At 40.9% G+C, this 14795-nt stretch overlaps 1 protein-coding gene across 1 annotated transcript in view; it reads right to left on the reverse strand.

Annotated features, from left to right (window-relative positions):
• Positions 1-14795, reverse strand: part of LOC127413031 (A disintegrin and metalloproteinase with thrombospondin motifs 2-like) — a 321044-nt gene that overhangs the window by 62283 nt on the left and 243966 nt on the right. Inside the window, exon 5 of the mRNA XM_051649825.1 lies at positions 10875-10958. Within this exon, the coding sequence (XP_051505785.1) occupies positions 10875-10958 (84 nt within the window). The remainder of the gene's footprint in view (positions 1-10874; positions 10959-14795) is intronic.

The raw sequence follows: 14795 nt of genomic DNA on the forward strand, positions 1-14795 counted from the left end.
AATATTTCATACACAATATACCTCAGTTATATATTTATTTATTTTTAAACATTTAAATTGTTAACGATATACTGATTCTTGACATAGGGAGCTACTGTTACACCTGCAGAGCCTGCCATCTCCCCCAAACTCCGCCAGAGGTCGCCATTACCTGAGTTTTAACATTTCACGAACTACATTTCCCATAATCCTCCAGTCAGACTGATTACACTTCCACCTGTATCACATTTAACCCTGTCTATTTAAGTTCCCAGTTTCCATACATTCAGTGCAAAGTCTTATTTGCCTAGTCTACAATTCTGAGCATTATTACTATCATTGATCACCCTGTGTTTGACTCCTGCCTGTTCTCTGAATTCCCCAGCCTTCTTGTGAGTGTTTTGGATTTACTGCCTGTTTATTGGATTACCCCTCTGCCTATCGGACTTACTATGTTTGCCTTTCTGGACTGCCTATCTGTGTATCGATCCCTTGCCTGCCTTTGTTTTTACTCTTTGTTTTGTTACTTTGTTTTTACTATTTATTTGCCTTATTAAACTGCACATGGATCTTAACACTACTACCCCGGCCTCTTGACTTTGCCAAACCTAGATCCAGCAGCTTTTCAACAGTTACACGAGCTTGTTTCAGTGCAAGAAGCCATGCTGACTAGTCACCATCAGCAGTTGTGCAAGCTCACATCTATCATGGAAGAACTCTTCAAATCCGTGCAACCCAACCCATGTGTATCTCCGAAGGGGGTTTCCACTAGCAGTTCCGCCTGCAGCCCAATGCCCTCTATGGCTGTTGTTAATCCTCGACTCTCTCTTCCAGAGAAGTTTGACGGATCACCCAGTAAGTGTCAAGGATTTCTGTTACAATGTGAACTTTTTCTGTTGCAACTACCTCATATGTATCCCAACGATGAAGCTCGTGTTTCCTTCATTATATCACTGCTGTCAGGCAAAGCTCTAGAATGGGTTACGGCAGTTTGGAGTCAAGAAAACATCTTAAAATGTTCTTTGTCTTACTTCCTAACTCGCTTGTGGGAAGTTTTTGAGCACTCCGAGGGTGGTAAGGACCCTGGAGAACTTCTGTTGTGTCCCTCCATTACATGTCACAGCACTAGACGGACAACCCCTGGGCTCCAGCGAGATTCAGCAGATAACTCAACCCATTCATCTCCAAATTGGACTCTTTCATCATGAGGAAATTCAGTTCCTGGTCACTCACTCTCCAAAAAACCCGATTGTTCTTGGCTTACCATGGCTGAGACTTCACAACCCTGAGATTTCCTAGAGAGATGGACAAATTACTCATTGGAGTACCTCCTGTTTCCAGTCTTGCCTCAACCTCCCTGAACCCATCTCTCTCCCTCCAGTATGTACGACGACTATCCTCCCAGAAAAGGAGATGTCGACCCTGCCACAATGTTATTCAGATTTCCGGGAGGCATTCAGTAAAGCTAAAGCTACCCAACTTCCTCCTCACCGTTCCTGTGACTGTGCTATTGACCTTTTGCCAGGCTCCTCTCCTCCACGCGGACGAATTTACCCCTTATCTGAGCCAGAGACTAAAGCTATGGAAGAATACATAGCAGAATCCCTAGAAAGGGGTTTCATTTGACCCTCCACCTCTCCAGCTTCGGTGGCTTTCTTCTTCGTAGGAAAAATGGACGGGGGTCTTCATCCATGCATTGACTATCAAGGCCTGAACTCTGTCACCATCAAGTATCGCTACCCTCTTCCTCTGGTACCACCTGCACTAGAGCAGTTAAGAAACACCAAAATCTACACTAAGCTGGATCTTCGTAATGCCTACAATTTGATCCGCATCCGGGAGGGGGATGGATGGAAAACGGCCTTCTCTACACACACTGGCCACTATGAATATCAGGTGATGCCTTTCGGACTTTCCAATAGTCCTTCTGTCTTCCAAGCCCTCGTGAATGACATTTTCCGTGACATTATTGGCAAGTGGGTTCTAGTCTACATCGATGACATCCTTCTATTCTCGTCTTCCCTCGATGAACACGTTCAACATGTCAGAGTGGTATTCAAGCGTCTTGTTCAACATCATCTTTATGGCAAGATGGAGAAATGTGAGTTCCACCAGTCCACCATCTCCTTCCTGGGGTATATCATCTCCCCTGAGGGGGTTGCCATGGACTCTTCCAAAGTACAAGCGGTACTGCAGTTGCCCTTACCGGTGTCTATTAAGGAACTACAACACTTCCTCGGCTTTGCCAACTTCTACCGACGTTTCATTCGAGGTTTCATCGCCGTAGCCGCCCAACTCACCTCTCTACTCCGTGGTAAAGCCCAAAAATTAAACTGGACACCTTCCGCCCGTCAAGCCTTTGATCTCAAGTGTCGCTTCATTACTGCCCCTGTTCTCCATCATCCTGATCCCTCTTGACCCTTTGTGTTAGAAGTAGATGCTTCCTACTCTGGAGTAGGTGCGGTACTCTCCCAGCGACAAGGATCTACCGCTAAACTCCATCCCTGTGTATTCTACTCACGCAAGTTATCTTCGGCCGAGAGAAACTATGATGTTGGCAATCGAGAACTCTTGGCCATAAAAACGGCTTTCGAGGAGTGGAGACACTGGCTAGAGGGAGCTCACCATCCATTTCTGGTGATTACGGAACATCGTAACCTAGAATATATTTAATCAGCCAAGCGCCTAAATCCTCACCAAGCCCGATGGTCTCTCTTCTTCTCCAGATTCGATTTCACCATCACCATTCGACCTGGGTCTAAGAACACCAAGGCCGACGCTCTGTCCCGCATTTATGATTCCTCCAGTGACAATAACCCTGTGACTTCCATCATCCCAAATACTCTCATTGTTGCTCCCGTACAGTGGGATATCATGGCTGATATTACCCAAGAACCAAGAACCCACTCCCACTGGCTGCCCTCCTGACAAAATCTTTGTCCCCAGTTCCTTACGGAACAGAGTTCTTCAGTGGGTTCATGACTCGGCCTACTCGGGACATCCAGGCGCTCAAGCTACAAGCAGGTTAATGCGAAAACAGTTTTGGTGGGAAAACCTAGCCACTGAAGTAGCTGACTATGTTAAAAACTGCAATGTGTGTGCCACCACTAAATCTCTACGACAACTCCCGTCTGGTCTCCTTCAGCCTCTTTCTGCCCCTCGACGTCCTTGGTCCAATATCGCAGTGGACTTCGTCATGGATCTACCCAACTCGCAGGGTTTCACTACCATCCTAACCATGGTGGATCGATTCTCTAAAGCCTGTAGATTCATCCCTCTGCCCAAACTTCCTTCATCCATGGAATGTGCAGAGAGCCTGTTTCAATATGTCTTCCGCCTTTATGGCCTTCCTGAGGACATTGTCTCCGACCGTAGTCCCCAGTTCACCTCCCGAGTCTGGTCCGCATTCTTCAAATTACTCAACGTCAACGTGAGTCTAACTTCTGGTTATCACCCTCAATCTAATGGTCAAGTTGAACGGCTAAACCAGGACCTGGGTAAATTCCTCCAAGCCTACTGTCAAGTCAACCAACACGACTGGAACCGTTTCCTACCCTGGGTTGAATATGCTCAGAACTCTCTGTTCAAACCTGCCACCGGAACAACAACGTTTAAATGCATCTTAGGGTTTCAACCACCACTCTTTCCCCGGTCCGGGGAACCTTCCGATGTTCCCGCTGTCGACGACTGGATGCAACGCAGCGAGGCTATCTGGGACCAAGCTCATGTCCACCTACTACATGCCATTAGTCAACAAAGTGAACAAGCCAATCTCCATCGCCGCCCAGGTCCCAACTATGCTCCTGGACAATGGGTCTGGCTGTCAACCAGAGATCTTCGTCTATGTCTCCCGTGCAAGAAATTAAGTCCCAGGTATGTTGGCCCTTTCAAAATTCTCTGTCAAATTAACCCTGTATCATTTCAACTTCAGCTCCCTGCTAACTACCGTATTTCCCCTACATTTCATGTGTCCCTGCTCAAACCTGCGGCACCTCCGAGAGAGGAAGGTTCTCTAGACCCTCAGAGACCCCTTCCTGGAATTTCGACGCCGGGGTCAGACACTTCAATATTTTGTGGACTGGGAAGGCTACGGTCCCGAGGAACGTTCCTGGACTAATTCTGAGGAAATTCTGGACCCTAATCTCATCACTGAGTTTCACCGCAGTTTTCCTCATCGACCAGCTCCCAGAGGTTGAGATTGACCCCAACGTAGACAACGTCCTCTCGTCAGGAGCCGTTCATGGGGGGGGGGGCTCTGTTACACCCGCAGCGCCTGCCATCTCCCCCGAACGCCGCCAGAGGTCGCCATCACCTGAGTTTTAACATTTCACAAATTACATTTCCCATAATCCTTCAGTCAGACTGATTACCCTTCCACCTGTATCACATTTAACCCTGTCTATTTACGTTCCCAGTTTCCACGCATTCAACGCAAAGTCTTGTATGCCTAGTCTGGAATTTCCCAGCCTTCTTGTGAGTGTTTTGGATTTACTGCCTGTTTATTGGATTACCCCTCTGCCTATCGGACTTACTTTGTTTGCCTTTCTGGACTGCCTATCTGTGTATCGATCCCTTACCTGCCTTTGTTTTTGCTCTTTGTTTTGTTACTTTGTTTTTACTATTTATTTGCCTTATTAAACTGCACATGGATCTTAACACTACTGCCCCGGCATCTTTGTTACAGCTACGACGTAAACACCGGTGAACACCAGGACACGAATGTGAAAACAACAACAATGGAGGTGCACGTCAAGAACACGTGTGTGAGACAGCCTGCGTTTGTGTAACTTGAGTCTGAAAGATTATGAAGACATGGGCCTTTACTCCTGAAGAGTATGGGTCTTAACTCCTGAAGAGAAAGTCCAGTACTGCATGGCAGCTGTAGTGCGCATGCATAAACCACCTGTGTATGTGTACTCGCTACAGCGTTCGACTGCACGCATAAGCTGGCGTACGCATAAACACCAGAGTAAACAAGGCACTAAATTTGCTCAAATAGCGTTACCCATCTTTAAATTAAGTTACTGTCTTTCTTTTCAGCACAAACATAGCTATTGTAAATTATGCTTATTACAGATTGTGCTTTATTCACAAACTCAGAGCGATTTGCTTGCCACAATCGTTTTAATTCTGAGCGCAATCGTCTTGGTTCTGTAAGTATTATTACCAGTCATTTTTTTTTCATAAGAATTTAATAAAATCCTTCATAAAAGAATTATAAATCATGAACCAAACCATCCAGCTCCGTGGTGAATCACAACATTACACTTTGAATTGAAGCAAAAAGATGCAATGCGTCATAGAAGTGGGCGGTCGCTCCAGAGCTCCAGAGCTTTTTTGCCGTGATTCTCTGCTTGGTGGATCTTTCTCTTCTGGCTCGTGTAGTGTAGCTATTCACCACAAATTCCACTATTAAACGTGATTTATTAAAAATGAAATAACATGGACTGATGGCTTCAACAGAAGCATATACTGTACTGTACCATCGATTAACAACCTTAGAAATCGTTGTTGGTCAGTCTTTAAAGGTTTCTTAGTTATTGTTAATAATCAATTCCCTTATGAAATAAAATTTAAAAAAAATAAATAAATTTAAAAAAAATATCGCTCTATTAACGTTACACTAGTACTGCCCATGAAAAACAGACTATAAACTGAGTTTTATTCAAAAAGGGATATTTTTGTAAAATTTTTATAGATCATGGTACCAGCAATTCATCAAATGATGATCTAATGATGGAGAACAGTGTTATTACTGGCATATATCCATACACCGTGTGTTGTCGAGTGCATGTTCAGCATTTTAAAGAGCAGATTCAGGTGCCTGGATTGCAGTGGTGAAGTGATGCTGTGCAGTCCCAGTAAAAGATTGCGCTAGTCTGCTGAATCCTCCACAACCTAGCACTCAGAACTGGGCCGTATTTGTGCCTTTACCTGATTAACATAATTCCTTTAGTTAATCAGGTGCTAAAACAGTGCAGACAGCAGTTGAAATTAAACAATGCTATCAGCAGGTGCAGTTTCTCACACTGTTTTCACACATGCACAAGTATGCACACTGATTGATGCGGGGTGTGCCATCTCTCTCTCTCTCTCTCTCTCTCTCTCTCTCTCTCTTTTAGTTCTAGGTGAGAGGAAGAATGGAACAGATGTGCAGAAGAGGCTGTGATGTTGGAACCTTGTTGGAGGTGTGTGGGGTCACTCAGTTGATCAGTGTGTGCCGCTGCCGGCAGGAACGGTTGCCACAGTAATTGGGAATGATGGACAACCTGCTGGCAAGTCGGGCGAGGCTGCATGCTGATGAGGAGTGGGTGTGGAAGAACCAGGTGTTTGTTTAAGAGCGAGAGAGAGAGGAGAGGTGAAGAGAAAAGGATAAAGACTGAGAGGTATATGTCTTTAAGACTGTGCTATTGAAATTGGAAAGTGGGTGATCTAGAGCAGTGGTTCTCAACTGATGGGTCCTAAACAGTGTCAGAACTTATCCAGGTCTTGGAGCAAAAATGTTTTGTGGTGAATTCAGCTAACATAGGGACCGGACAGTTATTTAAAATGTATCCTAGCAAAGCATTTATTGTGTAATGATGACCGCACATCCGGGGATATGTATAACTTGAAGTGTAGCTGACTAATTTTTAAAAGGGTAGTTTGGGAAGTCGCTTCTCAAAAACTACTTTGGACATGCTTGCTTTCTTGAAAGGTATTATTCCATTTCAGTTTGTTTAATGTTCAACCGACTTAGAAATTGCTGTCATGATAATCCTGGAAGAATGCGTTCACTCATACATTCTGAAAGTTGACACATTCTTGAATTGTACTTGTATGAATTGAGTCAAACAACATTTTAAGCCATCGTGAGAGGCAGGCGAAGCATGACCAGAAACAGATAGAGAACGGAAAGGAGCACAGGGACACAGAGATGAAGAGAGAACCTACAGAGAGGTTAACTGAGAGAGAAAGAGAGACCTGTGTATCAACTGCCAGATGAGTTGACGTGGGACAGTTTGCATTTTAAGAACTTAATCCTGGAAAGACAAGGCCAGAGGGACAATCACCACAAATCAGCCCAGGATACGCCATCTGCCTGACCCGCCGCAGACCTCTGTCTCTCTCTCACTCACTTGAAACTGCACGTAATCACCATGTACCCCACGCGCTATCCGTTGCAGAGGAAAATCACCATTTGTCATAATGGCTGGGGGTGGTATAGTGTCTCAGTAAGAAGAGGAAATTTTGAGGGCACCATAGCGTTGTTAGCAATTCCTCCTACTGGGTGAACTGACATTTGTGGTAATGGTAAGCTCCATCACAGAGATAGAGAGGTGATGGATTGTCACGTTTAAGTGGCTTAAAAATATCTTCCTTATGGGTTACACATCCAGATAGCACTCCGGGAGACAAGATCCTTCCCTGCTGAACCATCAATACTGACTGAAAAAGTGGTTAATGTGTCAAGTTCTCCATACATGCATTAATGAATTATCCAAGACAACAAATTATTTGGATGTTCCTAGAGGAAAATTGTATTGCTCAGGGGTTACTCTTTCAAAGCTCTGTTATGTTTTATTTAAAGGTGAAGTGTTTGTAATTTCTGTGCCACTACCAAACAGAATTGTAAAAAATAATGAAAGATATTTAGGCCTCAAACTCACACCATTGTTTGGGTCCATCAGTACGTTTACATGCGCATTTATAATCGAGCTATAGCGGGTTATCGTGTAGTTGAGCTACAGTCTTCATCTGTCAGTTCAAGTGCACATGACACAATGCTTAATCAAATTTTTGAAGTCGCATGTCACCTCTGAGCAATTTGCAGTTTAAACGTGAAATTTAACTTCACATTGAAAGTACTTATTATCAGTATATCAAACCACTTGTATGTATTATCATAAACCCCTGCAGTTTTTTTTGTCTAGACATGTTTTTTTTTTCCAGTTTAGATTGAGAAATGAACTTACGTTACGGATAGTAGCGATTATTAAATAATAAAAAAAAAAATAATAATAAATAATCACCTGATCACAGTTATTTGGTCCAACTGTGTTATTTTTTTTTAGAACAGCAATTATTGTGCAATTCAAATTCCAATTATAGTTTACTGTCCAAATAAGGTAATTTTAAGCTTAAAACGTCTAATTTTCCAGTATTATTGCATGCCAGCACTCAAAATGAACTCCGACCGGACTGCACCCACTGCAGCTCTTGAATAGTGCATAAAGATTAAAGACCAAAGTATACTTTGGTTGTCTGTGTTGCTGATCAGAACATGCACAGTATGCATGACACAAATTCTGTCATTAGCAGAGTGTGCATATGGACTGTCCGTGTGCGACCTACATTTTCTCGACACACGGATAGTCCTCCTATATAATATTATAGCTACTGGTCTGCTGGGTTCCTAAAACAAAAGTGTAAATACAAATGTATCAAGATAAAAGTTATACATAACATATTTTAAGTATATGGAAATATTTTTCATGTCATTCATTCATTTTTAAATCCTATATGATTCAAAGTTAATAATGAATAAGTAACTTACAAATACACCTGACTTACACATACACATCCTCATAATCGTGAAAGCTCATAAACAGACAATCATTCGTCATAATCACAATTATTTGTTTGACAATTAATTGTCAGCCAAATTTAATAATCCTGATGGTCCATGACAGCCCTAGTGAGGGACGTGATAAAAATGGACATGGAAAAGAGGAAAAAAATGTCCAAAATGCTTTGAAATCTGCAAACTTTGACCTCTGAGACAGCTGTATGGCATGATTGATGGAATTAAGATAGAAATCACAATATGGTATTTTTCTTGACTCGTGGACAGTCCTTGCTATGTGCATCGTTGGTGAATGTGCCTTCCGTAGACAGTACTAAAAGAGTGATAAGCCACATTCACATGACCCGCTGGAGTGAAGCATTATCATTCGGTTCGGATGAAGCTGACAGTGCCAGCGCTAAAAGCAAAAAAAGACGTTCTCTACAAGCTCTTTTCATGTGGAGTTCAAAGCAGCAAATCATGTAAATGTGGCTTCACATTTGCTGTAGCAAAGTGGAAAGCCACTATTAATATTGGGAGTATGAGGGCTTAAGGGATTTAATGCCCATTGCAACTATGGGGACTAGTTTTTTTTCAATTAGTCAACCTCCCCCTTTATACTTTGGGAAATGTTTAATGCTACTTGAATTGGTGTTATTGTAGTGCTTTTCTATCTTTATACTGTGGAATGCTTTATTTGAAAAATATTAAAATATTATTGTTACATATTGTTTTCTTTTATTTTCTAAGAAAGAATTAAATGCATTTTGGTAGGAAAAGAAGTATATATATACACAGAGTCAAATTTCAGCACTTTCAAAATCAGAATTTAATCAAGATTAACTTAAAAAAAAATTGATTAATCATGATTAAATGACAGCACTAATGATCTAATCTAATCTAATCTAATATAATAGCTATTGGTTGGCTGGGTTCCAAAAACAACAGTGTAAATATAAAATGGATCAAGATTAAAGTTTTAAAGAACAGCTTTACGAACGATTTACACAAAAAATTGTTGTGAATGAGGCCCAATGGGTTATAATTAGTGGGAATAGTGGCCCAAAAAAAAAAAAAAAGAAGATAAATAATACTATATACAGTATATATATTCTTCAAAAAGAAGACAACGTATTATGACACTTTCTAGTTGTCAAAGTAAGTGGAACATTTTCATAGCAAATGTGATGAACTACAGCTGTGGGTACTCTGATTGGACACCTGACTTCATACATCCACTAAAATCACCTTTGGACAGGTTGGTTAAAAGTAATTGCAAAAATGTATAAGAGCAGTCTAGCATCATTTGATTTCAAAGATTCATACACTTTTAAGAGTAGCTTAAATGTCTAAACGTGCCCAAATGCAGTACATTTGCGGTTACTATATGTGTGTAAAATATAGGCTGGTCCTAGATCAGTTATTGGGGCTATTAGGTCCACCACATCTGAGACTGACAACCTGATCTGAGATCAGCTTCTCCACTGATCTCCACTTACAGGAAGAGAGGCATTTTATGGAGCTGTGTTTTTGAACAAGGCAGGGTCATCATAGATTGTTTATCTTGCATTCTTGATTCTACTTCCCAGAATACTTTGCTCGATCCCATTGGGGAATTGGTGTTGTGTATGTGTTGGGGGGTATTCTTAAGGCAATTGCATAACATCAGCACTCTATGTGCTTTGGTGTTGAACTGTGAAGGCGTGCAACTTTGAAAAGACTCCCTTGGTAATGCTATGCTTTTAGTTTCCCGTTTGTTCAGTCTGGTGGTATAACAGGCCCTACTGTAGGCCATGGTGAGCACCCAGCACAAGCGGGTGGGAAAAGATGTGCATGTACACTAAGATACCAGTGTGTTTATGTGTTTGTGTAGGTGTGAGTGTGAAAGAGAGGGTGAAAGACAGAGAGAACAGGAGTGTGTTTCTACACATATTTGCAGCTGATACAATATGTCAAACTGTCACAATACAGAACTGCAAAAGTGTTAAATGGATATAGACAGTGAGTGCTAAGAGGGATCATTTGAGGATTTTTGTGAAAGGGAATTTTTTTTTAGGTTACATTGGTAAACACTAAACAGTCTGTACTCCTTATGTCTTTAAATTAATAAACATATAAGCATGAAATCGGTCACTGATTATAACTAGCCACCATCTAACTAGCAAACCATTATATTTTAAATGCAAATATAATTACAAACAGGTTTAACACTCCCCCCGTCTGCCATTGGACAAACAAACAGGTCCTCCCAGCCCAAACTCACACCATTGGTTGAGCCAGAATTTGATGCATTGTATCATTAGATGCATGATTAACACTCACACAGATGCACACACATGAAATGTCTTACTTTTTTGGCATCCACCAAAACAATCCGAACTAGCACCACGTTAATTCGTGCCCCGAGAGAATGGTCGTGATAGATCTCGTTCACCTGTGAAGAGAAAAAAAGCAGCATTAGATCCAACATTAAGAGCTTAATAGTGAGACTGGCTTAATTGTTATGACAATTCACAACTGCAAATACTAAGAGTAAAAGGCTAGCTATAGAACACACTCTACAGCAAATAAAATTATGTTTGGGTCTTTGAAACTCATGTAACAGAGGTCAAACTAAAGCACTTTGAGAATCTGTTCCAAAACCTAGTGAGCTGCCTCGCTATTCCTGCCTAAATAGGCAAATATCTTCTATAGCAGCATCCTAACTGAAATGGGTCCTAATAAGTGAGCGATTTAGAAAAAAGGCACCAATTCTGACTAGAGCATAACTTTGTTCAAGTTCACCTCTCCATTTCCTTCATTGTCTGTACAGATGTACAGTTGAAGTCAGAAGTTTACATACACTTAGGTTGAAGTTATTAAAACTCATTTTTTAACCACTCCACAGATTTCATATTAGCAAACTATAGTTTTGGCAAGTCATTTAGGACATCTACTTTGTGCATGATGAGTAATTTTTCCAACAATTGTTTACAGACAGATTGCTTCACTTTTAATTGACTATATCACAATTACAGTGGGTCAGAAATTTACATTCACTAAGTTAACAGTGCCTTTAAGCAGCTTAGAAAATTCCAGAAAATGATGTCAATCATTTAGGCAATTAGCCAATTAGCTTCTGGTAGGCTAATTGGAGTCAATTGGAGGTGTACCTGTAGATGTATTTTAAGGCCTACCTTCAAACTTAGTGCCTCTTTGCTTGACATCAGTGGAAAATCAAAAGAAATCAGCCAAGACCTCAGAAAAAAACAAAATTGAGGACCTCCACAAGTCTGGTTCATCCTTGGGAGCAATTTCCAAACGCTTGAAGGTACCATGTTCATCTGTACAAACAATAGTACGCAAGAATAAACACCATGGGACCACGCAGCCATCATACCGCTCAGGAAGGTTATGCATTTTGTCTTCTAGAGATGAATGTAGTTTGGTGTGAAAAATGCAAATCAATCCCAGAACAACAGCAAAAGACCTTGCGAAGATGCTGGAAGAAACAGGTAGACATGTATCTATATCCACAGTAAAACAAGTCCTATAACGACATAACCTGAAAGGCTGCTCAGCAAGAAGCCTCTGCTCCAAAACCGCCATAAAAAGCCAGACTACAGTTTGCAAGTGCACATGGGGACAAAGATCTTACTTTTTGGAGAAATTTACTCCAGTCTGATGTAACAAAAATTAAATTTATGGCCATAATGACCATTGTTATGTTTGGAGGAAAAAGGGTGAGGCTTGCAAGCCAAAGAACACCATCCCAGCCGTGAAGCTTGGGGGTGGCAGCATCATGTTGTGGGGGTGCTTTTCTGCAGGAGGGACTGGTGCACTTCACAAAATATATGGCACCATGAGGAAGGAAAATCATGTGGATATATTGAAGCAACATCTCAAGACATCAGCTATGAAGTTAAAGCTCGGCAGCAAATGGGTCTTCCAAATGGACAATGACCCCAAGCATACCTCCAAAGTTGTGGCAAAATGGCTTAAGGACAACAAAGTCAAGGTATTTGAGTTGCCATAACAAAGCCCTGACCTCAATCTGTTAGAAAATTTGTGGGCAGAACTGAAAAAGCGTGTGCGAGCAAGGAGGCCTACAAACCTGACTCAGTTACACCAGTTCTGTCTGGAGGAATGGGCCAAAATTCCAGAAACGTATTGTGAGAAGCTTGTGGAAGGCTACCCAAAAAGTTTGACCCAAGTTAAACAATTTAAAGGCAATGCTACCAAATACTAACAAAGTGTATGTAAACTTATTACCCACTGGGAATGTGATGAAAGAAATAAAAGCTGAAATAATTCATTCTCTCTACTATTATCCTGACATTTCACATTCTTAAAATAGTGATCCAAACTGTATGTAAACTTCTGACTTCAACTGTAAGTTGTAATATTACTTATATGTTGTGGATATAGTGTTATAAATAGGATGTGTTTAAATCAGATTATAAACCTGTTTGTAAAGTGGTTCATTTTGCCAGTGTTCAACTCGTTCTGTTCACGCAGTTCAAGTGGGAAATGCCCAACATAATGGATTATTGGATTTTATCACAAAGGGCTCTGGAATACTTAATTCTGGTTGGTCAACAGTGCTGGGCAGATTACTTGTGAATTGTAATAAGGTACTGATTACAAATTGCATGACAAAAAATGCAGTCTGTAATGTAACATCATATATTAAATTTTTGGGTAATCTAATCTGATTACTTTTGGATTACTTTCAACCAAATTATTTTTTATTTTATGACACATGTATTTGAGTAGGGTAATCATTTTAACATAAAAGTACAAAGAGGAAGAAAATGTATTCCATTCTTTTTACAAACAAAAAGCCTCACAAAAAGAGCTCCTCATGACATTTTTAAAAAGTGCATAAAAATTACATGAATGAAATAATCCTTAAATCTAACAGCAATGACAAATGTATAATTCAAAACACTGAGACATCAAGTTCATTTTAAGTGCACAAAACAATGGCAGTATTATGAACATTAATTACTATAAAATCAACAGCAACAACGTTGCCAAGGTCAAAGCTTACATATAAAAAACTGAAACCCTTTTAACCCCTACTGCTTACTGAAAGTCCATGACCTATTCCAAAGCTGAGGTGCAAGATATTATCTTTTGAACAGCAAGAATATTCAAAAAGAGCAGAATATTTTAAAACAGCAGAGTTCCACCAAGTAACACAAGGAACAATTGTGTCAAGTTTTATGTCCAGTTTCATGCAGTGGACTCCACTGCATCAGCAGTAACAGTCAAGCGATGGGCTTTGTTCCATATTGCTGCACATTTTGCAGTTGAACTATTGTGTACCCTGCGGGCAGGACCCTTAGAGACGGCATCCACTAGATCCTTTAAAGTAATTAAGTTAAATGTGTGAGCTGCACACCATTGGCGAGTTAGTAAGAAATAATATATATTTTTTTTAAACATATCAAGGTCATTTTAAGTGCATAAAAGAATAGAAACATTACATCAACAAACAGTAATGCACCTGAAATCAACAGCAATGAAACTGTAAGGTCAAAGCTAACAGCTCAAAACTCTGACACACTTATTTTTAACCCTTAAAGCCGAAGTATACTTTGCGCATCCACATTGCTGATTGCTCAGTGCATAGTATGTGTGACGCAAATTACATCATCAGCACACGATGACCGCGTGACCGCGCGCCGCCTACATTTTCTTGACTGGCGTACCCAGTCCTCATCTGTGCGTGTTGTCTGTACATGCACTGGCCATTGACTGTACTAAAAGAGTATCACAAAGCAGCTGTAGTGTGCATGCATCGAACGCGTTCATGTTCGCTCGCGGTCAGAAAAGTATACTCACAAAGGCAACGTCAGCCACGTGCGATCTAATCTGCAACGTGCAAAAACGAAGTATACCTGGGCCTTTACTACTTAGTAATAGTCCATCACCTATTCCTTAGCTGAGGTGCATATCATACTGTTGTAACGTAAAAGGAGCACATGCTCGAAATGTTCATCTGTGAGACTATTGCGCTTCGGGGAAATTATTAACAATTTACTGCCGTTGCCTTTTTATTATGTAATCACGGAATCTATAGAAAAGTAACTAGTCCGATTACGAGAATTTAAAAATGTAATTTAATCCAATTACAATTGGTATTTGCAATCTGATTACATAATACAGATTACATGTAATCCGTTACTACCCAGCACTGTTGGTCAATGGTAAGTAACAACCGTACATCCGGGGATTAAGACCGGTCATCCGAGTATTGCAAGTCATCTTTCCTATCCTTCTCTAT

Source organism: Myxocyprinus asiaticus, chromosome 22 (assembly GCF_019703515.2).
Source record: "Myxocyprinus asiaticus isolate MX2 ecotype Aquarium Trade chromosome 22, UBuf_Myxa_2, whole genome shotgun sequence".
Taxonomy (NCBI): Eukaryota; Metazoa; Chordata; class Actinopteri; order Cypriniformes; family Catostomidae; genus Myxocyprinus; species Myxocyprinus asiaticus.